This window comes from Bombina bombina, chromosome 3 (genome assembly GCF_027579735.1).
Source record: "Bombina bombina isolate aBomBom1 chromosome 3, aBomBom1.pri, whole genome shotgun sequence".
In the NCBI taxonomy this organism is placed as follows: domain Eukaryota; kingdom Metazoa; phylum Chordata; class Amphibia; order Anura; family Bombinatoridae; genus Bombina; species Bombina bombina.
In genome coordinates, this window is record NC_069501.1 from 843,146,721 (window position 1) to 843,172,911 (window position 26,191).

A 26,191-nucleotide genomic window follows, 5' to 3' on the forward strand; every position below is an offset into this window, starting at 1 on the left:
GTTTGCATGTCTGAATGTGTATATGCATTTGTATGTGTATATTGTGTATGTGTGTGTGTGTGTGAGAGAGAGAAGTGCGTGTGTGTGTGTATATGTATATGCATGTGTGTATATGTGTATGTGTATATGTTTGTGTGCATGGGTGTATATGTATGTGCATCCGTTTATGTTTATATGCATGTGTGCGTTTGCATGTCTGAATGTGTATATGCATTTGTATGTGTATATGTGTGTGTGTGTGTGTGTGTGTGAGAGAGAAGTGCGTGTGTGTATATGTATGTGCATGTGTGTATATGTATGTCCATGTGTGTATATGTATGTGCATCCGTTTATGTTTGTATGCATGTGTGCGTTTGCATGTCTGAATGTGTATATGCATTTGTATGTGTATATGTGAGAAAGAAGTGCGTGTGTGTGTATATGTATGTGCATGTGTGTGTATATGTGTATGTGCATATGTTTGTGTGTATATGTATGTGCATGTGTGTATATGTATGTGCATCCGTTTATGTTTATATGCATGTGTGCGTTTGCATGTCTGAATGTGTATATGCATTTGTATGTGTATATGTGTGTGTGTGAGAGAGAAGTGCGTGTGTGTATATGTATGTGCATGTGTGTATATGTATGTCCATGTGTGTATATGTATGTGCATCCGTTTATGTTTGTATGCATGTGTGCGTTTGCTTGTTTTAATGTGTATATGCATTTGTATGTGTATATATGTGTGTGTGGGAGAAGTGCATGTGTGTGTGTATATGTATGTGCATGTGTGTATATGTGTATGTGCATCTGTTTATCTTTGTATGCATGTGTCTGTTTGCATGTCTGATTGTGTTTGAGTGTGTATATGCATTTGTATGTGTATATATGTGTGTGTGAGAAGTGTTTGTGTGTGTATACAGGGAGTGCAGAATTATTGGGCAAATGAGTATTTTGACCACATCATCCTCTTTATGCATGTTGTCTTACTCCAAGCTGTATAGGCTCGAAAGCCTACTACCAATTAAGCATATTAGGTGATGTGCATCTCTGTAATGAGAAGGGGTGTGGTCTAATGACATCAACACCCTATATCAGGTGTGCATAATTATTAGGCAACTTCCTTTCCTTTGGCAAAATGGGTGAAAAGAAGGACTTGACAGGCTCATAAAAGTAAAAAATAGTCAGATATCTTGCAGAGGGATGCAGCACTCTTAAAATTGCAAAGCTTCTGAAGCGTGATCATCGAACAATCAAGCGTTTCATTCAAAATAGTCAACAGGGTCGCAAGAAGCGTGTGGAAAAACCAAGGCGCAAAATAACTGCCCATGAACTGAGAAAAGTCAAGCGTGCAGCTGCCAAGATGCCACTTGCCACCAGTTTGGCCATATTTCAGAGCTGCAACATCACTGGAGTGCCCAAAAGCACAAGGTGTGCAATACTCAGAGACATGGCCAAGGTAAGAAAGGCTGAAAGACGACCACGACTGAACAAGACACACAAGCTGAAACGTCAAGACTGGGCCAAGAAATATCTCAAGACTGATTTTTCTAAGGTTTTATGGACTGATGAAATGAGAGTGAGTCTTGGTGAGCCAGATGGATGGGCCCGTGGCTGGATTGGTAAAGGGCAGAGAGCTCCAGTCCGACTCAGACGCCAGCAAGGTGGAGGTGGAGTACTGGGTTGGGCTGGTATAATTAAAGATGAGCTTGTGGGGCCTTTTCGGGTTGAGGATGGAGTCAAGCTCAACTCCCAGTCCTACTGCCAGTTTCTGGAAGACACCTTCTTCAAGCAGTGGTACAGGAAGAAGTCTGCATCCTTCAAGAAAAACATGATTTTCATGCAGGACAATGCTCCATCACACGCGTCCAAGTACTCCACAGCGTGGCTGGCAAGAAAGGGTATAAAAGAAGAAAATCTAATGACATGGCCTCCTTGTTCACCTGATCTGAACCCCATTGAGAACCTGTGGTCCATCATCAAATGTGAGATTTACAAGGAGGGAAAACAGTACACCTCTCTGAACAGTGTCTGGGAGGCTGTGGTTGCTGCTGCACGCAATGTTGATGGTGAACAGATCAAAACACTGACAGAATCCATGGATGGCAGGCTTTTGAGTGTCCTTGCAAAGAAAGGTGGCTATATTGGTCACTGATTTGTTTTTGTTTTGTTTTTGAATGTCAGAAATGTATATTTGTGAATGTTGAGATGTTATATTGGTTTCACTGGTAAAAATAAATAATTGAAATGGGTATATATTTGTTTTTTGTTAAGTTGCCTAATAATTATGCACAGTAATAGTCACCTGCACACACAGATATCCCCCTAAAATAGCTATAACTAAAAACTACTTCCAAAACTATTCAGCTTTGATATTAATGAGTTTTTTGGGTTCATTGAGAACATGGTTGTTGTTCAATAATAAAATGAATCCTCAAAAATACAACTTGCCTAATAATTCTGAACTCCCTGTATATGTGCATATCTGGGTCTATGTGTGGGTGTGTGTGCGCGCATGTGTATATACTGTATCTGTATGTGTGTATATATGTGTTTGAGAGTGTATATTGTGTATATATGTGTATTATATATCATTAGCTATGCTTTGAAAGGGGTGCTGTTCAAATGAGGGGGCCCTGCCACACACTTTGCCCTGGGAGCTAGTGAGTTCTAGTTATACCTCTGATAACTAGGTATGCTACACACATTCACCACTAGTTACAGCTTATATTTATAATATAATATATTAATATATATATTATTTTAAAAAAAATTTCATGAAAAATTGTTGCTTTTTAATATGTAGAAAATAGTTGTATAGCTGTTTCAATTACTCACCATTTATGAGATTGCCCCAATGGGGTACGTCAATTTGTATTAAAGGGATATTCCAGCCAAAAATTGGAAACCACATGGGTGAATTTCTGTATTGAACAGAAGCAATTTTGTAATATACATGCATTAGCAAAAATGCTTATAATAAAAGCTATAGCTGTTTCAAAAGTGTATTTAAGTATGCACCGTGCACCAGCATTTTAAACACAACACTTGTTCGGAGATACTAAGGTGCTTGTACCATCTGGTAATGACTCAATTTGTTAATTGCTGACATGATACAAGCCCCACTGATGATCTTAACAGCTGCATTATTTAAAATGTGGGTGCAGTGAAAATATCTAGCTATGCTTCACATGCACGTGCAGAGAAAAATGTTAACACTAAATCAGTGATAACTCTAAATAGAGGCATTTTTGCCAATACATGTATATTGCAAATATGTTTCTATTCAAAGATGCAATAAATCTATGTGCATTTATATTTTGACTGGAATGTCCCTTTAATACTGAGTTAAGTTTATGCTAACGGTGTATGAAATACATTAGTAAAACTGTATGCACAAGGCTATCTATAAGAACTTACACAGCGTTCTATGCTAGTATTCATAAATCATAATAACATAAATGCATAGTTACACAAAAAGTGGATTACCGTCCCATGGTTTCCAAAATAGAATCTGTGAGATCATATGTAGGCATTACAATATCCCTAGTCTCTGAGGATCCACACCATGAAAAGATGGGGTGAATACTCGAAACTTTTCTCTTCTCCAAAGGCCAGTCCCCCAAGTTAACAAAAAATTCTATATCTGGAACTTTTACCTGGGAAAACACAAATAAGAACGAATTTAGAATTTATGCTTGCAAAAAGATATAATTGTTTGTATATGCAATAAAATAAACTAGCAGATATATGCTGATCTGACAAAAGTTATTTATATAACCATAATACCTTTCCAGCAGCCACCACCAATAAATGAATAAACAGTTTATGGGTTACATATTTGTCATTATTAACAGAACAGTCTTGTCTATAGACAGTTAAAGGAATTCTAATGCTATAGCTTTTGCATAGGATACACTGCCACCTACTGACAGCTTTTAAAATAAACACTATAAAGTGCTGCAAAACAAAGCTGTATCACATCATTATCTAAGTCAGGGGTTGCCAACCTTTTGGACCTCAGGGACCACTAAACTCACAATTTTGAATCCCTTGGACCACTAACATGATTTTTTTTTCCAAAAAGGTACAAACTTCTATAATTTATATATATAAATATATATATATATATATATATATATATATATATATATATATATACATACTGTATATATATATATATATATATACACAAACATACTGTACATAACTAGTATAACCATAGCTAAGTTTACATTATGTATATATTTACACATTTGTAAGAATAATTTTTTGGAATTAACTAACTGAATGACAGAACTGAGAGAATACTTCCAAATGACAGATGAAGGGTGATTGCCAACTTTTGAGCAGCAAACAGAGAGGCAGAAAGTGGGGAAAAATAATTATGTTTAAAAGGACCACAAGACTTCCAAGTTACTTCCCCAGTTAGGAATTGTTCAAAACTACTTATGATCATGGACAGACATTGGAGTTATAAATTAAGTTTATAGGTGGAATGGCTTTGTGTGCTGGAAAATTATTAGAATGAAAAATAATTCATATTTAATAAAAAAAAATCACAAACAGTGATCTAAATCCATCTGAAGGAATTAGGAAAACTACTACAAAGAGACAGGTAAAGGGAAGAAAATAAATGCAATATAAGAGAGAATATTTTTTTAAGATTTTGTCTTTTTATATACTATAATTCCACTATTTCAAGCCAAGGCTATATCAATCTCTCTGAGCAGCGCGCCGGGCAGGAGGAGTTAAATATACATTCTAGCTACACAAGTTGCACAGTACTACGCAACGTGCGTAGGAAAATTGTAACTTAACTCCTCCTTTGTCGGTTTTCACTGATGTCCAGCCAGGCACTGTAGGGAGTTGCAGCGACACCATCAGAGAAGATTAATTCCTGCTTGATGGTGTCAGGGATCACCAACATCTTCTCGTGGACCACCAGTGGTCCATGGACCACTGGTTGGCGACCGCTGGGTTAGAGCATAGCTGAGCTTTACTACCAGTGGTACAGGGTACTAGTATTACTGCCACCTCAGCAGTTTTGAGTAATATGTGATGCTGCACCACTGTCCCTCCCTGCAGCACGTGCAACTCATAGCTGTCCAGGATAACAGGGCCAAGGTGGCAGTTCTAGGTTCTGTTCTAGCGATGCAGCCACTTAAGAGGGCATCTTCTTGCCTATATAACTATACATAATGTATAAATAATGATGATGTTTATTATGTGCTTTTCTGAACCTGTATATAAAGATGTAGATTAAATGGACACTGTACTATAAGTTTTCCCCCAAATGTGATCCCAATGACTTGTTATACCAGTTGCATAGTATTTAATACATAAGAATAAATCTTATAATTGAAATAGTTGGTTTTGCCCATTAAAAATACCATCTATAATGAAATTTCAGTACCCTGGTATTGGCCATGCCTGCTCTTCCTGCAGGCTCAGACCGTTTGAATGGCCATGTTCTTAAAAACAATGTGTTGTGGTTTCAATGAGTATAAACAGATATTTCAAATAAAAAATAAACTTAAATAAACAATTTCCCATACATGTAACACTCTGCAGCAAGTATAAAAAGTAATTGGAAACCCATTACAGTACAATGGGGAGTGTCAAATTTGGGGCATAGTTTAGTAAAAAAAAAAAAAAAAGATATATATATATATATATATATATATATATATTTATATATATATCCACCTACCTTTTAACATATAGAGATTCACTGAAGAGCTTTTAAGTAATTAAGTGCGATTATAAATTATTGTATAAATTCATATAAAACACTAAACAAATTAAGTTTAGAATTAAAATCTCCTTGAACCATGAAGATACAATGAGATACAGTAGTGTTAAGTGTTGTCTTGTTAAATTAGTGTCTGCAGTTAAAAGATAATGGCAGTAATTTCACAATATGGTAGTGGATAGAGATTAGATAAAAAGGCACTTGGTATGTTATGCTAAGATCATAATAGATATCCTTAGTTTGACTGTCTATTGCGTACATTTGCTTAGTTCATGTCTAAAAAGTTACTTAGATTTTATGTTTTGCTTTCTTGTTTTTATGTAAAGTAAATTCAGGTCACAGTCATGGAAATGATTAAAAATGCAACTTACTCTAGATTTGAGGCGAGATTACATATACAGCGCAGGCTTCGGCGCAAGCGCTGAAACCTGCACCGCCCATAATTTCACCTCGCACATCGGGGTATTACATATACGGCGCCATTAGATGCTAGACTAGCATAAGTAGGACAAACTGGCGATCTTCAAATATGTGCGCAAATACACATTTCTGTTGTCGCAAGTAACTTACGCCAGGATTATGTCCGCGGAAAGTGTCAATAAAGAGTAGTTTTATGCAAATGAGGATAACACGCATAAAAACAAAACCGTAATTGAAATAAAATTGTGACACGTAATTACGCTATTCAAATTCATATATAAACCCATGCGCAGCCTCCATTTTCTTCAGTGTGTTTGCATTGTTTGTTGAGCTACAACACAAGTCCCAGGAGTGGAGAATTAGTGAGAGTAGAGAGAGAGGCACAAAGTGAGTGGGAGTGTGTGTAGTGTGATTAGTGTGAGGATGGCAAGGAGAGGTAGGGATGAGGGGAGGAGGGGAGAGGGGAGGAGCTGAGAGGAGTGGCAGGGAGAGGAGTATTGGAGAGGACAGGAGGAGCAGTGGGCTCCCAGAGAGCAGGCACATCCAGGAGAGGGACAGAGGGTGCACATGGGGACAGAAGGGTGGAGGAGGGAGAGGATAGGGAGGGACCCACACTGCCAGGGACATCACAGGCCAAGTGGCCATGGAGGATAAGAGGCTGAAATGTACAAACTTCTCATTTGATGAAAATGTTGCCCTAGTCTAGGCCATCATGGACAATTACAGTGCCCTCTTTGGGCAGGAGAAGGGCAAAGGCAGTGCCAAAAAAAGAAAGACTGCATGGTTGGCAGTAGAGGATGCCATCAACAGTGTGACCCCGCAGAGGAGGACTGTAGAGGGCCTGAAAAAGAGGTGGAATGACTGCAAGAGGTGGGTCAAAGAAAAGATGGGGCAGGAAGCTATTCACCAGAAGGCAACAGGTGGTGGGCCAGCCCTGGACATAGAGTACAACAACTGGCAGGAGATGATACACTGGTCCCTGAGTATCACAGCAGTCCGTGAACTTCCAGGGGCTCGTGACTCAGGGGCTGCAACCACAGCACATCATGCTGGTGAGTAACATCCCACACACCTGTATTATATGTAGTTGCGACATAAAACATCCTTTAATATCCTTTTTTTTTTTTTATAATATTTTTTATTGAGGTAATGAGTTATTACAACAAGGAAAACATAAAATATGTCCAGCTACATCACAAGCTTGAAGAATACATCTTTACAAATCTCCTACAGATAGTAAGTTTGGATCCAACCTTTAAAACAGTAATATTACAATAGTGAGCGCCATGTCTACTGGATACAAATAAATAAAGGTTTTAATCATGCAGAATATGAAGATCATCAGTAAGGATATAATTTCTGGCAGAGATTATAGGAGTATCTCTAAAGAGTAAATTGTAAACTGTATGATATATAGCATTGAGAGTAATAGAGAGGACTTGTATGTGAAAGATGTGGGTAGCTAAGACATATAATAACGAAACCTCTTTTTATAACCTTTGGCAAAGTGAAGGTAAGAATGGTCCCCATATTACTATGAAAGACATATAGTAATTTGTCTATTCCAAAGAAGTTGGAGCAAAATGGGGGTTAGTATGATGGTTTTATTTGGGGGAAGGGAAGTTCAGCGGGCAAGAGCCGCTCTAAATATAAGAGGGGAGAAGGGGGGGCGGAGCCTGATAGAAAGAGACTCTGAAGGGGCTGTTGGATCTCCGGGTATAGCTTCCTGAAGAAATTACGCATAGGGTGATAAGCTAATACCTACCATATGTAACTTAGTGTGGATGCTCAGTCAAGTGTGGAACAGATAATGTTTGTATAAATAGGATAATGTGGGATATATATAACTTAATGTACATGTTTAAACGTATGCACTCTAAATATTATTAAATGAGGTTATATGAGACTTTTAGGCTAATATCCACCTTATCACATAGGACCTGGTGTAAGAGAGGAGGTGGTCAGGGAGTAGCCTCCATGGTACTATACTCTAAATAGGATTTCAGCATAGTAGTGGAGAGCTAAGTGTACAGTTACATTTCTATTGCTATATAACAGCTGATACATCACAATTTTGAGTCACACTAAAGATATATTATTTTGACCTGATAAAAGTACCATAGTTCAAGCTTGAGGTGATTTGTGTATAATAAAAGCTGTAAAGAAATATGCATGGACACCCTATAGGGGCATAATCATTCATCTGGTGAAAGAGAGGGCCAGTATGGGATAGTAGAAATTATACCCAGAGCAGCTAGTCATGAATATCGGATTGCTGTTCATTTTATTGGGGACAGAGTTACGCCTTATGGTATATATAGAAGACAGTGTCTCAACTACTGAGATGTGACCAATTCGGGTGAGCTAGAGTAACATATCTCATATGACTGAATATAATGCAATACAAATCTATCTAGGCTTATGAAAATTATTGACTACAGTTAGAGCTGGAGTTCATTAAAATGAATGCTAAGAGCTGTGTCCTGACTAGGACTGAACACATTGTGATGTATCTTACTAAAAAAAGGGTTTTGTAATCATTAGTTAGAGTAAATAGTAGTAGGCATTGATCATGCTTCCCCCTCTTTGTGTCCTTTAAAAGGGTACCTATGTGAGGATGTTACTAACAGTGAAGTAGGGTATATTATGTGAAGTGAGTTGACTTTAAAAAAAGCCTTACCCAAGGTCAATATAAGGTGGTTCAAATTATCATATTTATAGTTTTAGACTATCAGGTAGAAATTAGTTAATAACTCAGGAACATCTAACAAAATATATTACTATTGTAATGTACAATCAATAACTAGTTTTTATATTAACATGCATAGTATCTATGAAAAAAAATAATAAAAAAAACAACAAATATCTCAGACAATGCATGTCTTTATCCGACTCCTGGAGGTGGGAGGTCTGAGGAGGAAACAATAAACTATATAATCACTGGACCTGTGAGGTATTCATCATAAGTCCCATATATATAGTACCCCATAAGATATATATAGTGCCCTATAAGAATAGAATTTTTGTGTTATAATACATAGTAGGGTCTGACCGTTCTATGTATGTTGAGATCCAAAGCAGAGAGGCCGCTAGGAATCAGACAGTACAGTCGTCATGATTAGTGGAGTCTCTGCGGTACATACACAAAAAGAAAAAAAAATTTGACCTGAGACCTTTTGCCCCCAGGATAAGCAGAGAAACATAGCTTATGCATATCATACAGCATACCAAACATTTAAAACGTGTCGCTATCAACGTGTTAAAGAATAGATCTTATAATAAACCAAACTTTAGTAGATAGACTGACTGTATATACTACATAAACCCCCACCGTGCCAGCATAGAGGACAAGTAGCAAATAGGACAGTATATGAAATTAAGCTATAAGAAGCGTACTGAATACAGACATGTTAAAAACTATTGTGGGCATCAGAATTCTCCCCTCCAGTTAAGTGTTTCATACAAATATTAAGGCAGTTCAAGGTTTATCCCAACGGGGGGGAGATACAGGAGAATTTCAGAATGTCAGTAAAAGTTAAAGCTGGGTTAATAGTTCAAACATTAGGCTCATGTGGACATCAAAGAGTTACCACTGAAAAGAAGCCTGAACTTGAAGCGGGTGCCCCAGCTGCGCAGCTCCTGAGATCATCCCACTCCTGCCCATATGAAGCGGCCTAAGGAGAGATCAGAGTCCGGCTGCAGTGTGAATCTGGGCAGCATGCAAATGTCGGTATGCAATTTGACATATCGTATCCATAATGGTATTGATAAGTGCCACTGTCTATACCTTAGGTGAAGGAAGGTCCCAGAAAAACTATAAACTTGTCTCTCACTCACTGCATAGTTCCCTGCTGTTTTAAAATGAGTGATTTAATTTATAAGTGAAGAAGGGGAAAGTTCTGGAGAACCCAACGAGTTATCATAAATGTAGGTGTGTAAAATTCAGCAGCCTAAAAGAAACATATGAAAAATTGCGCTAACGGGGTAGATAGAAACTGCAAGGCTGAGAGAATATATATAATAAAGATAAACCATAGACAGTGAACCAAACACGTTTCCCAGGTAAGGTTACTCTCAACAAAATGTCTCAATAGAATTAACCTAGACAAACAATCCAGAGCATTGTTCCGGGGGCTGAGTGGCAAGATTAGTGAGTTTTATGACCAAGTTATTAACCAATACCATTTTTAATAGTGAGCATCATAGTTTTGTCTCTTGTTATGGAGGCATGCAGTGTCAGGAACCTCCCGTATAGGTGAGATTGCTGCGATACGTTTCCTGCGGATATGCTCTGGCCCTCCATCTGTCGTCTGACACTCAGTAGGCTGCGTGTGTCCCTCTTCCCTAGAGCTAGTGAGCTAGGCTTTTGAGCTGCAGTGCTCTGTGAGACTTGGGCTATAAAATCAGATGTCTCGTGATCCAGCATATAAGCCTCTTCTGCCGCACGGAGAAAATTGAGATCCCTGACTCCGCCAGGGAGGCCGGCCGCATCCCCATCCAGGGCAGTCAGGGGTAAGATCGCTCCTGCAGTGTCCGGCAGGTCTGAAAAGGACTTTTCTGTTAGATCTGCCGCTATGTGAGTAGACTCATTGAGGCTCTTCATGAGTTCTGGCTCAGTATGCTGTGGCGTAGGAAAGCGGGCCATTGGAGACTTTAGATCCGTCTCTGATTCCGCCAAAGGTGCTGGCCGTTTAGAGCAGTCCCTAAGCACTTCCCTTAGTTCAGTGAATCGAAGAGACATCAGATCGTCAAAAGCTGCCAGCTGGGATAGCATAGCTGCGTTAAGATCCTCCATATTTCACAGTAAGTAGCGCTCCACGTGGGCAGGAAAATTGCCGGTCCCAGATAGCTGTTGCAGCCTTAGTCACGGTAATAGCTAATATAGATCTTCAGTAGTCGGGCTTTAGGGAACTTATGTAAGCTTCCTAGAACATACCCCTTCGTTTAAATGGAAATTTAGCTGCTCTGAGCGGTCAAAGATATGTAAATTGTCCAAATAAGTCCGGAGCTATTGTAAGTTGCGACCTCTCCGATGCAAGGCTTGCTCCACCCCCCCATCCTTTAATATCCTTTAATATCACACATTCATGTACACAATGAGGAGCATGGTATTTGGCGTACTAACAAAAACATCTACAATTATTATTCTTGATAAAGGCATCGCACAGGTGATGAAACGCGTAGACTAGTGACAGAAGTGCAGATATTTGACTAAAAGCTGGGGAACAGCCAGCCTGGTCATCGCACGCTATATCCACTATACCCGGCATACCTGGTCTATTTGGACACAGACGGACCTAAAAGGTAGTGGATACACGTCAGAGCCAGCGGATTGGAAGCTGAACTAAAATCGAACTGACCTGGAACTAAACAGACAGCAGAGTGCAAGCTGATCTGAAATTCAACGGACAACGGAGACAAAGTTGAATCACCAAATCCTACAGGTGATTAATAGCGATCAACATCAAATTGGATTTGAAGCTTCGCTAAAATAGAAGCAGCGTTAACGCTAACACAGACCTGCTTGATGATAGGTTTAAAGTATTTCACGTGTTTTTCTGTGAGAAGTAACGGCCGGAGAATGCCAACTTTCTAAACACTAAAGGTATTTTGCTACATTGTTTTATCGGGATATTCTGTATTTCAAGCATTACTTATACAAGCAAAAAGACGTTACCCTTATTCTATAGCTTAAAGAGCGGACATTCATAAGGTACCTTATATGTCTATAGACATTGCTGATATAATCCGCACTTATTGGTTAGTTGTTGTGGCCACAACATATATATATATTTATTTAGGATATGTATTTTATATAATAAATATTTTAATAATTCTAGATTTTATTGCATTTATTTTTTTTCACTAATGCAGGAATTTGTTCTCATTTAAATATTGTATTTCATTATAACTATTTATTTAAAGCGCAATACATATTGCTATCTTATATATTGTCATTTTTTTTTACTATCGAGTGTTTAGAAGGGCTATTAAGTTAACCCTATTTGAGTTTAATTTAATTGTATTCCTTTAGCCTATTAGGTATATGGGGGCCACTCCACCTATTTGATTTTATTTCAATCTAAACGTGAGTGAGAAGATCACGTTTTTTAGGAGTGTGCAGACAGGATTCAGATAGTGAGCTCCAGATTTATTCTTTTTACTTCTACAATGCAATTCATGATGTGAGGTGGAATAGTGCAATATTAACATGTCTCAGAGTAACACAGGACACAAGCCACATGTAGAATTTTCATTAAATGGACACTATAGCCATCCCAATATCTTTAGCTCAATAAAGCAGGTTTGGTGCCTAAATCCGGCTAAAGTAAATTGTGTGACCATAGTGTCATTTAAAGAACACATTATTTCATCATTGACATGTACACATAACCATTGTATGAAACACATCCCTGTATACTGCTCATATTCAAATCCTTCATAGACCAATTCACATGCATGTTATAGAGTTTGACATGAGAATTAGTATAGACCCTAGCATGTTTTAATGTACATTGTATGCCTACATGGATATATATCTGACTGTACTAATCCCTCTCATCCTTTGACTCCTCCACAGAACCTCCTGTCACAAGGATACAAACAGCCATGCCACCACCACCACAACAACCACCACCACCACCAGTCTTCAGGTAACCACACAAACAGTATGCTCCCAGGCATAAGCATGGTTGAATGGCTTCAGTTGAGGACCCGGGAGTGATGCCACCGCCATTGCCGCAAGATTCCTTGCCAGAGGAATATCCTTCCTTTGGTTTTGTAGGGGAGCCAAGACAGCCACAAAGGGTTCATGTACTTACACCCCCCACAACACAATCTCATAACAGTCATGGATATTACCCACAGACTATGTCACAAGAAGTGCTGATTGTAGAGACTGAGTGGTCACACACTGGTCATCAGTGGGACTACCAATCAACCATGAGAGCTCCATTATTCTCATCCATGGGACGAGCTCCACCATCCTCATCCATGGGACGAGCTCCACCATCCTCATCCATGGGACAAGCTCCACCATCCTCATCCATGGGACAAGCTCCACCATCCTCATCCATGGGACGAGCTCCACAATCCTCATCCATGGGACGAGCTCCACCATCCTCATCCATGGGACAAGCTCCACCATCCTCATCCATGGGATAAGCTCCAACATCTGCAGATGAAAATACAGCAGAAACTACAGCCGCCCCTCAAGCAGTAGAAGATACACCTGAACCTGACACTCAAGCAGCAGAAGATGCAGGTGAACATGACCCTCAAGCAGCAGAAGATGCAGGTGAACCTGACCCTCAAGCAGTAGAAGATGCAGGTGAACCTGCCCCTCAAGCAGCAGAAGATGCAGGTGAACCTGCCCCTCAAGCAGCAGAAGCTACAGCTGAACCTGTCCCTCAAGCAACTGGCAGCCCTGTTGCTCAAGAGCCTGTGGATGCATTGTATTCTACCCTGGGTGAAGAATACATTGCAATTCAGAGGAGGCTCATGACAAGCACTGAGAGCACTTCAAAGAAAAAGATTGCTAGGAGTCCGTTTTGATTAAAATTAACTTTTATTATTGTAACATACTTAAAATACATGGGATAATCATATCCCTGTGCCTAAGGAAGAGGCACTGAGAGCATACAATGAGGCCAAGAGAGGTTCTTCAGGAACCAAGAAAGGTTCATCAGGAGCCAAGAGAGGTTCTTCAGTGGCCAAGAGAGCTTACACAAACGTAGCGTAGAGCTGCAGAGGGACATGGCAGCATTGTTAAGTGCAAGTGTTCAAAACCAGTCACAGATGATTAATTCTGTCTGATATGAAGATGCAGATGGACAATAGATGGAGAGAAAAAAATCAACCTTTGGGTGTGTTGCTTGAGCACTTTACACACCAGCAAGACACTGCCTCCAACCTATCATCTGTGGCCAGCACACCAGCAGAAACACCAGAATATGCTAAAACAAGGAGAACAAGGCAATCCACTACAGGCAACTCAGCTCCCTCATCCAAGAAGCCAAACAATAAATAAATATTATTATAGTTTACCATAAACCTTGTCCTGTTATTTACTATGTAATTGTCATACACATCGATGTGAGGTGTGTTTTATTACACTAATATTGTTAAAACATATAATATGACCTGTGTTGAAATGGCAATAAAAACAGGTAATATTATCATGTTTATGACATATTCTTGTACTATAACTCACATCCACATAGATGTCTATGAAGGGTACATATAGTAATATTCACTTATAAGATGTAAATCAATGTATCTCACATACAATATAAATTGACACATGGGTATATATAATACTGATGTTACTCATAGGGTGTGCATTTTCAGGTGTTTTAAGGCTGCAGGTGAGAAGTTGTGCTGTTTGTGATTGGTTTGACACAATTGCAGAGGAGAAATATTGATTATAATAATTAAAGTGAATGTAACGTTTCATCAAGTAGTGCCCGGTTTTTAAAAATACTATTAAAAACAGGGGCACTTTCATTGATGAAACCTTACATTGCACCATATTTGTAGAAATACTTACCTCTTCGTCTTGAAAGCCGCTCCAGTGCTTCGCCAGCCCGTCGCAAGCCTCTTTCTACGTCAGCAATGACGATTCCGGCATCCTCCAATCACGGCTTCCCTACCCGGGGGAAGCATTGCCTAAAGCAACGCTGTGATTGGAGGAAGGCCGGAATCGTAATTTCTGACATAGGAAGAGACTTGCGACGGGCGGGGGAAGCGACATCATCAGCAATCCGGCTTTCAAGACGAAGAGGTAAGTATTTCTACAAATATGGTGCAATGTAAAGTTTCATTAATGAAATATACTTTTTACCTTTGTGATTACCTTGTATTTAAGCTTCTGACAGCCCCCTGATCACATGACATTGTATTTATTATCTATTGACTTTCATTTTAGCCAATTAGTGCAGTGTCTGCCACAATCCACGGGCGTGATCACAATGTTATCTATATGGTTTACATGAACTAGCTCTCCCCTGTTGTGAAAAGCAAATGAAAAAGCATGTGATAAGAGGCAGCCTTCAAGGTCTTAGAAATTATCATATGAGCCTTCCTAGGTTTAGCTTTCAACTAAGAATACCAAGAGAACAAAGCAAAGTTAATGTTAACATTAAATTGCAAAGTTGTTTAAAATTACATGCCCTATTTGAAACATGAAAGAGTTCTTTGGACTTGACTGTCCCTTTAAATATTTATTTTACTGACTTTAACACAGTCAGTAGAATAAATTACACTCCCAGTGGGTTCAGAAGAGATAAGGTAATACAATTATAATTTTCCATTATTCTATCCAAGTATTGGTGATTGGTTTAAAGGGACACTGAACCCAAATTTTTTCTTTTGTGATTCAGATAGAGCATGTAATTTTAAGCAACTTTCTAATTTACTCCTATTATCAAATTTTCTTCATTCCCTTGGTATCTTTATTTGAAATGCAAGAATGTAAGTTTAGATTCCGGCCCATTTTTGGTGAACAACCTGGGTTGTTCTTTCTGAGTGGTGGATAAATTCCTCCACCAATAAAAAAAGTGCTGTCAAGAGGCCTGAAACAAAAAAAAGCTTAGATGCCTTCTTTTACACATAAAGATAGCAAGAGAACAAAGAAAAATTGATAATAGGAGTAAATTACAAAGTTGCTTAAAATTGCATGCTCTATCTGAATCACAAAATAAATATATTTGTCCCTTTAAGAACAAATATAAAGTAAAGAAGCAAGTCTATGTACACAATGTGATAAAGTAATGAGATCTGATTATACCTACAAGCCCAATCCATTTGATTAAGTTGTGGCTTCAAAACACTAACGGCTAGATTTAGAGTTTTGTCGGTAACAACCCGCGTATCTAACGCTGGCTTTTTTTTCCCCCGCACCTTTTAAATACCGCTGGTATTTAGAGTTCACAGAAGGGCTGCGTTAGGCTCCAAAAAGGGAGCGTAGTCATATTTACCGCCACTGCAACTCTCAATACCAGCGGTGCTTACGGACGCGGCCAGCTTCAAAAACGTGCTTGTGCACGATTCCCCCATAGGAAACAATGGGGCAGTTTGAGCTGAAAAAAAAACTAACACCTGCAAAAAAGCAGCGTTCAGCTCCTAACGCAGCCCCATTGTTTCCTATGGGGAAACACTTCCTAAGTCTTCACCCTAACATGAACCCCGAGTCTAAACACCCCTAACCTTACACTTATTAACCCCTAATCTGCCGCCCCCGCTATTGCTGACCCCTGCATATATTTTTTAACCCCTAATCTGCCGCTCCGTACACCGCCGCAACCTATGTTATCCCTATGTACCCCTAATCTGCTGCCCCTAACACCACCAACCCCTATATTATATTTATTAACCCCTAATCTGCCGCCCCCAACGTTGCCACTACCTACCTACACTTATTAACCCCTAATCTGCCGACCGGACCTCACCGCTACTATAATAAAGTTATTAACCCCTAATCCGCCTCACTCCCGCCTCAATAACCCTATAATAAATACTATTAACCCCTAATCTGCCCTCCCTAACATCGCCGACACATAACTTCAAGTATTAACCCCTAATCTGCCGACCGGATCTCACCGCTACTCTAATAAATTTATTAACCCCTAAAGCTAAGTCTAACCTTAACCCTAACACCCCCCTAAGTTAAATATAATTTAAATCTAACGAAATAAATTAACTCTTATTAAATAAATTATTCCTATTTAAAGCTAAATACTTACCTGTAAAATAAACCCTAATATAGCTACAATATAAATTATAATTATATTGTAGCTATTTTAGGATTTATATTTATTTTACAGGCAACTTTGTATTTATTTTAACCAGGTACAATAGCTATTAAATAGTTCATAGATATTTAATAGATACCTAGTTAAAATAATTACAAAATTACCGGTAAAATAAATCCTAACCTAAGTTACAATTAAACCTAACACTACACTATCAATAAATTAATTAAATAAAATACCTACAATTATCTACAATTAAACCTAACACTACACTATCAATAAATTAATTAAATAAAAATACCTACAAATAAATACAATTAAATAAACTAACTAAAGTTACAAAAAATATTTACAAACATTAGAAAAATATTACAACAATTTTAAGCTAATTACACCTACTCTAAGTCCCCTAATAAAATAAAAAAGCCCCCCAAAATAAAAAAATGCCCTACCCTATTCTAAAATTAAAATAGAAAAGCTCTTTTACCTTACCAGCCCTTAAAAGGGCCCTTTGCGGGGCATGCCCCAAAGAATTCAGCTCCTTTGCCTGTAAAAAAAAACATACAATACCCCCCCAACATTACAACCCACCACCCACATACCCCTAATCTAACCCAAACCCCCCTTAAATAAACCTAACACTAAGCCCCTGAAGATCTCCCTACCTTGTCTTCACCACACCGGGTTCACCGATCGGTCCAGAAGAGCCTCCGAAGTCTTCATCCAAGCCCAAGCGGGGGCTGAAGAGTGACGTCCATCCTCCGGCTGAAGTCTTGATCCAAGCGGCAGCTGAAGAATTTCATCTTCGGGCAGAAGTCTTCATCCTATCCGGGCAGAAGAGTAGATCCGGACCGGCAAACATCTTCATCCAAGCCGCATCTTCTATGTTCTTCCATCCGATGACGAGCGGCTCCATCTTCAAGACCTCCAGAGAGGATCCATCCTCTTCTTCCGATGTCCTAAAACAGAATGAAGGTTCCTTTAAGGGACGTCATCCAAGATGGCGTCCCTCGAATTCCGATTGGCTGATAGGATTCTATCAGCCAATCGGAATTAAGGTAGGAAAATTCTGATTGGCTGATGGAATCAGCCAATCAGATTCAAGTTCAATCCGATCGGCTGATTGGATCAGCCAATCAGATTGTGCTCGCATTCTATTGGCTGATCCAATCAGCCAATCGGATTGAACTTGAATCTGATTGGCTGATTCCATGGTAAGGTAAAAGAGCTTTTCTATTTTAATTTTAGAATAGGGTAGGGCATTTTTTTATTTTGGGGGGCTTTGTTATTTTATTAGGGGGCTTAGAGTAGGTGTAATTAGTTTAAAATTGTTGTAATATTTTTCTAATGTTTGTAAATATTTTTTTATTTTTTGTAACTTAGTTCTTTTTTATTTTTTGTACTTTAGTTAGTTTATTTAATTGTATTTATTTGTAGGTATTGTATTTAATTAATTTATTGATAGTGTAGTGTTAGGTTTAATTGTAGATAATTGTAGGTATTTTATTTAATTAATTTATTGATAGTGTAGTGTTAGGTTTAATTGTAACTTAGGTTAGGATTTATTTTACAGGTAATTTTGTAATTATTTTAACTAGGTAGCTACTAAATAGTTATGAACTATTTAATAGCTATTGTACCTGGTTAAAATAATTACAAAGTTGCCTGTAAAATAAATATTAATCCTAAAATAGCTACAATATAATTATAATTTATATTGTAGCTATATTAGGGTTTATTTTACAGGTAAGTATTTAGCTTTAAATAGGAATAATTTATTTAATAAGAGTTAATTTATTTCGTTAGATTTAAATTATATTTAACTTAGGGGGGTGTTAGGGTTAAGGTTAGACTTAGCTTTAGGGGTTAATAAATTTATTAGAGTAGCGGTGAGGTCCGGTCGGCAGATTAGGGGTTAATACTTGAAGTTAGGTGTTGGCGATGTTAGGGAGGGCAGATTAGGGGTTAATACTATTTATTATAGGGTTAATGAGGCGGGAGTGAGGCGGATTAGGGGTTAATACATTTATTATAGTGGCGGTGAGGTCCGGTCGGCAGATATGGGGTTAATAATTGTAGGTAGGTGGAGGCGACGTTGGGGGCGGCAGATTAGGGGTTAATAAATATAATATAGGGGTTGGCGGTGTTAGGGGCAGCAGATTAGGGGTTCATAGGGATAACGTAGGTGGCGGCGGTGTGCGGTCGGCAGATTAGGGGTTAAAAAATTTTAATAGAGTGGCGGCGATGTGGGGGGACCTCGGTTTAGGGGTACATAGGTAGTTTATGGGTGTTAGTGTACTTTAGAGCACAGTAGTTAAGAGCATTTTTATGAACCGGCGTTAGCCCAGAAAGCTCTTAACTCCTGACTTTTTTCTGCGGCTGGAGTTTTGTCGTTAGATTTCTAACGCTCACTTCAGCCACGACTCTAAATACCAGCGGTAGAAAGATCCCATTGAAAAGATAGGATACGCAAATGGCGTAGGGGGATCTGCGGTATGGAAAAGTCGTGGCTGGAAAGTGAGAGTTAAACCCTTACCTACAAGACTCTAAATACCAGCGGTAGCCCAAAACCAGCGTTAGGAGCCTCTAACGCTGGTTTTGATGGCTAACGCCAAACTCTAAATCCAGACGTATATCAGCTATTTCAAATAAACCTTAAAAAAGCAAATCTCATACATTTTATACTCTGCAGCTAGTAAAAGAAGTAATTGGAAAGAGAAAAACTATTTTATAGTATACTGCTTTAACTATTTGAGATGCTGCTTAAATGTATGTGTTTGTTAGGGCTTCCAGGGAGTTACGTTGCTTTTTTAGTCAGTGCAAGGGTTGCTGCGCCTGCCATGTGTGGCGAGATGAGAATGGAGTAGATTTTCTCAATTCTGCAGACGTAAGTCCTTACGCTGTATATTGGATACCGAATTGCACACCAGTTCTATGTTAGTCTATGGGAGTAAAAAATGCGGACGAAGGGGGAAATATACGCACATAACTTGTATGCTACGCCGTATATATAATACCAAAATGGCATAAAAGCCTGCATCGCCGGCTTTTGCGGGCGATGCCGCACATGTAATGGAGCACCTGGTATATAAAATATGTTTTGGATCCTAATGTAATTTATTAGACCTGCCTCGTCTGTTACTTAGAGCGACATTCCAGTCAAAATTTAAATGTACATAGATGAATTACATATTTAAATAGAAAATATTTGCAATCTTCATATATTGGCAAAAATGCTTATAGGAAAAGTTATCACTGTTTTAGTGTTAACATTTTTCTCTGGACTTGCATTTGCACCAGCATTTTAAATAATACAGCTGCTCAGAGCACCAGTGGGGCTTGTGTCATGTAGGCAACTAAAAAATAGAGTCATTACCAGATGATACAAGCAGCCTAGGCTCTCTGAGCAAGTGCTGTGTTTAAAATGCTGGTTCACAGTGCATACTTAAAGGGATAGGAAAGTCAAAATTAAACTTGCATGATTTAGATAGAGCACGTAATTTTAATACACTTTTAAATTCACTTCTATTTTTAAATGCACTTCATTCTCTTGGTATCCCTTGTTGAAAAATAATATGCACATATCCTACACTAGTGAGAGCTAGCTGCTGAATGGTGCCTGCACACATTTGTCTCTTGTGATTGGCTAACTAGATGTGTTCATCTAGCTGCCAGTAGTGCAATGCTGTTCCTTCAGCAAAGGATAAAAAGAGCATGAAACAAATTTGATAATATAAGTAAATTGGAAAGTTGTTTAAAACTGTATGTTCTATCCAAATCATGAAAGAAAATGTTGGAGTTTCCTGTCCCTTTAAACGCACTTTTGAAACAGCTATAGCTTTTATTAGAATCATTTTTGCTAATACAAGTATAATACAAAAATGCTTCTATTCAAAAGTGAAATGCATTCATGTGGATTCCAATTTTGGCTGGAATTTTCCTTTAAATGAGGCTTATATCCTCTAAAAGTTCACATAAAGCACACATTCTCCCCCCATCACATTGCAAGAACAAAAGGCCTGTGATTAAAAACACAAGCTCTGTGCTAAATTTCACAGTTTATTTTCAAGTATCTTTCCACTAAACTTCCCAAGCTTTCTTCCTACTTCAAATGTAGCCTTCAGTGTCTGTCCTATCTTAAAGGGATTTTAAACAGTAAATACATGCTAGACATAATTATGTTTTAAAAGTAAAGTGAAGCCTGAGCATAATATGTAGATATATAGATGTATTTTTACAATTATATTAGTGTATTAAATATTTAAGCTATAACTGTAAAGGTTTAGTTTATATAAAATTCTTTAGTTTCTACAATTTGGAACAGATATAAACAGGCAATATAAAAAAGTGCAAACAAGGCTGTGTGCATATCATGCTGTTTAATGTCAGCAGGTGAGAACCTCAAATAGGTAGATACTGGCACCATATCAAACACATCACTTGCACCTAAGAAGTGTTTCATGCTACAAAATACAACTGATTGGGTACTTACTTTACAAGTTAGAGAGAGAAGAAGGGAATCCATGAAAATTCTAAAGCCCACATGCTCTCCGTAAGTCTTTATATAAACCTATTAACAAAAGTATATAATAAATATTACACAGAAATGAAAATCTTTAGCAATTCAGATTTCAGAGCACTTGTTTTTCAGTAGTGTTTGTGCAATTAGTAAGTAAGCTGTACAGTTTTGTGTGTACATAATTGTCTGCATACCCACAAAAGACACACAAAATGCCTCTTTATATAAGCCTGTACAACCCAGTAATCTCCCAGTTTGTGCTGCTTTATAGTTTTGGTCCAGGGTACAGTGTCTGTTAGTCACTGATGTCTTTTTTTACAGAAAGAAACGTATGACAGGGACCATATTTTCTGTAAAATAATGTAGTGCATTCAAGATTCTCTGTATGGTCCAAAACAGTAAAATAAATTAAAGAAGTACACACCTCTACAATAACTTGCCACTCAGCATCCACCCAGCATTTAGAAGACGCTCAGTATGTAACTTGTTAAAGCAGTCATTCCAAAGTAATCAATAATGGGACAAGAAACCCACAATTTTCATTTGTCTTATTCAGATAGAGGATACATTAATTATATTAATACATTTGCTTTGTTTCTATGGTATTATTTTTAACAGCATACTTATATAATATAGGCAGCAGGCACATGTCTGGAACAATGCATTTCATCAGTTTGTGCAAAACACTGCTGCCATCTAGTGCTCTTGGTAATGTATGATATTCTTAAAAACATTTTTGATATATATATATATAAAACAAAATAACAAGAGTGTTGCATTGAGCAATGATACTTTTTTATTGGACTAACTATGCATTTATAAGATGACAAGCTTACGGAAGCATTCCTTCCTTTTTCAAATCTGAAGCAATACTGATCAATTCAATGGAATTTACAGATTGTATCTTGGAACACAGAATGGCTAAAAAAGGACAGAAATTGTTACCAGTATTGCTTCAGACTTGAAAAAGGAAGCAATACTTCCAAAAACTTGTCAACTTATAAATGCAAAGTTAGTCCAATAAAAAATTATCATTGTACCCTGTATGTCACTGGCCTTTTTTGGGACTTGATTGTTTTATAGTGTGGTCTTGCCACCAGCGTTGAGACTGCTCTATTCCACAAAGCCTGCTGGAGGGAGGGTATTAATAGCGTCTTCTTGCTAGACTTGTGCTATTATGTCCTGAAAAAACCTTAATGACCAGTGACATACAGAGTACATTGTGGTCATTAAGGGGTTAATGCAATACTCTTGTTACTTTGTTATCTAAATCACTGGACTAACACGGCTACTCCAATCAACGTGACATATATATATATATATATATATATATATATATATATATATATATACACACACTGTATATACATACATACATACACACACATATATATATGTATATATATATATATATATATATACAAACACGTGCATGCTCCTAAGCCAAACTAAATGCTTTTTAACAAAGGATACCAAAAGAACAAACGAAAGGGTTGATTACAATCCTTTAGAAAAAAATGGTTTTCAACAGACAATCACCAATCTATGGAGATTTGTGTACATAAATCATTTGATATGTTTGTCTAAAGGATAGTGATCAACCTCTAAGTTTGATAATTACAATTAATAGAAATATTCTTTTTAATTGAATCATGAAAGGTGTAAGGTGTCCACAAAATCATCCTAGGTGATATTTTTATAAGCTTGTATTGTGTTTTTTTGCACAATCACCTACTCTGACCTACTCTGTTTATACATTTTGTAATTATCAGTGATAAATTAGATAAATAAAAGCTAGAATATAATCCTTAAAGCTTTATTTTTACACGAATATAAGATTTTAATGGATACAAACTTTTTTTTTTTTTTACAGTTTACCAATTTTTGGAATCTATTGTAGGTTCATGGTCCCTACATGTACCCCCTTCAACAATCAGAGTTATTTAGGGGTCTCTGGTGGGGGAAAAGTATTGTTATGTGTCCCATTTTATTATTAGGTGGATCCTTGGTCTAGTGGACATTCTGAAATGTAAATGCACCCCTTTGCTGTCCAATTTTTGTGTGAAATTCCTTAGTGGTTTAGTGGGGTCAATGGGGGTCACTTGACCCTTTTTGTGACGCTCTATTACACAACGGTCTAGTGGGCTCCAAGGAGTTTTGCCAGTTCTCTCCTCTTTATAATAAAAATTGTGCCCCTAGAGATTCCTGGCAGCCAAATAAGGCATCACCAAGTAGCTCCAATTTGGAGCCTTTCACATTAAAATAAAAGATTATATGAGTGTTCCCCCAAAATCACCAAATTATTTGCCTAATATAATTATAATATTGTATGTAACTGTAGCCTTCTTATGGAACTTCTTATCAAGCAAAATTCAATTAAGTATAGGAAATAGTCAACAATAGTTTGCATAGGACTTTAGGTTTGATGTGCAGAATGTGTATATCAGTGGCGGATCCAGAGCCTTATTTCGAGAGGGACAATGTGCCAGATTATTGTATGGCAACCCTTAAAAAAAAAATAAAATAAAAAAAAAAATATATATATATATATATACACTATATACAGTATATATATATATATATATATATATATATATATATATATATATATATACACACACAGTATATGGTCCAGAAAATGTGCTCTCTCACCTCCTAGTCATCCACCATAGTGCAAGCAAAAATGTAAATATTGTAAAGCAGGCACTCAGTCTGATGAAGGGGTGAGAGTGCATGCCTGCTTTACAATATATGCACAACATGCACAACCAACTACATAGTGTATCTCTTACACTGTGTATGCGGTTTATTTTATGTCAGAAAGACAGTAGACGATCTGCGCACCCGAATGGCGAACCACAGATCAGCAATAAGAACTGCCATAGACCGAGGAACCTCTGACCAGCCGGTAGCCAGGCATTTTGCCTTGGCAAAACATAAGGTTTCTGACTTGAAGTATATTATTATTGACCATGTCCCCCCTCTGACTAGAGGGGGGGACAGAGCTAAAATACTACTTCAGCGTGAATCCAGATGGATCTACGACCTGGGGACTATGACCCCCCAGGGTTTGAATGTCCACCTGGACTGGCACTGTTATCTGTGATATACACTTATATACTAACGATGTCTTGCTACTCTGGACCACTGAGATAATTTTTGTTTTCATGTCCAGCCTTCATATAATTATGCCCCTCTCCCATTATCTATAATCATGCATAGTTACCTGGCCACAACATGGCAGTATTTACTTGGCCTATTGTTCAACTAAGTAGAGGATAGCGTTATAGCCTTTAACTGATATTTCCCAGATAACACACTAGATATCCTTATACTGGTTCTATTCGGCACCATAGTTAGGTTTTAATATATCCCCCTGGTTGCTGTATCATTAGTATATTTGTCTTTCTATATTGTGTAATCATTATCAGTATTTACATAGATGCCTATATATAATAGGGATATATTATGCATAATATGTGAAATACCCTATGTATGTCTCCTATTGATGCCTATATGCTAGCGGTTGATGTTTTTTTTTTTAAAAAAATGTTGAGCACAGAATTGCTGTACGGCGTCCGGTTGCCATAGCAACTAATGACGTAGGTGTACACCACGCGCCTGCTGGACTTCCGGAACGCCGCTAACAGCTACACGAGCGGGAGTTATTGTTGTACTGTAAATATTGTCTGAGGACGGGGGCAACACCGAAACGTCACTACTGTAATAAATAAGTTTAATTTACCCGGTGAGTGCTTTCTGATTTTGGATGCATATATATATATACACACATAAACAAACATGTACATACACACACACATATATACACATACACACACATGAATATATAAACAAACACATACATACACACATATATATATATACACACACACGCATATAAACAAACATGCACCTAGACACAAACATACACACGCACACATACATAAACATACACACATGCATATATAAACAAAAACAAACATATACACATGCATGCACATATACATACAAACATATATACACACAAACACAGATATACATAAACACACACACATATACATACACACACATATACATACACACACACACACACATATACATACACACACATATACATACACACACACATATACACACACACACACACACATATACATACACACACACACATATACATACACACACACACATATACATACACACACACACACATATACATACACACACACATATACACACACACACACACACACATATACATACACACACACATATACATACACACACACATATACACACACACACACACACACATATACATACACACACACACATATACATACACACACACACATATACATACAAACAAACATATATACACAAACAAACATACACATATACATGCCCAGACACACACATAAGAGTTTACATTAGGATTACACTGCTTGCTTTACAATGACAACTTAAATTTATATAACCCTGCACACATTACAGCACAGCCATCCCAAATCCATTAACCTAATGAAGTAGAATCTCATCCACAGGCATGCAGCAGTACATCTAGGAATGCCACCTCGTCCATGTTTTTCTGGACACTTATGAATTACACATGCTGTAGGGTGTGCAGGGAGGAACATGTATTGTGCTCTATTTATGTGATGTCCTGAGGCACAATACATGTTCCGCCCTGCTTACCTTGCAGCATTCATAACTCATAAGTGTCCAGGAAAACATGGCCAAGGTGGCAACCCTAATTACATTACA

At 37.8% G+C, this 26,191-nt stretch overlaps 1 protein-coding gene across 1 annotated transcript in view; it reads right to left on the reverse strand.

Annotated features, from left to right (window-relative positions):
• POGLUT2 (protein O-glucosyltransferase 2) overlaps nucleotides 1-26,191 on the reverse strand; it is a 115,173-nt gene that overhangs the window by 57,792 nt on the left and 31,190 nt on the right. Inside the window, exons 4-5 of the mRNA XM_053707796.1 lie at nucleotides 21,401-21,478; nucleotides 3,472-3,641 (exon numbers count right to left, since the gene is read on the reverse strand). Coding sequence (XP_053563771.1) covers nucleotides 3,472-3,641; nucleotides 21,401-21,478 — 248 coding nt within the window. The remainder of the gene's footprint in view (nucleotides 1-3,471; nucleotides 3,642-21,400; nucleotides 21,479-26,191) is intronic.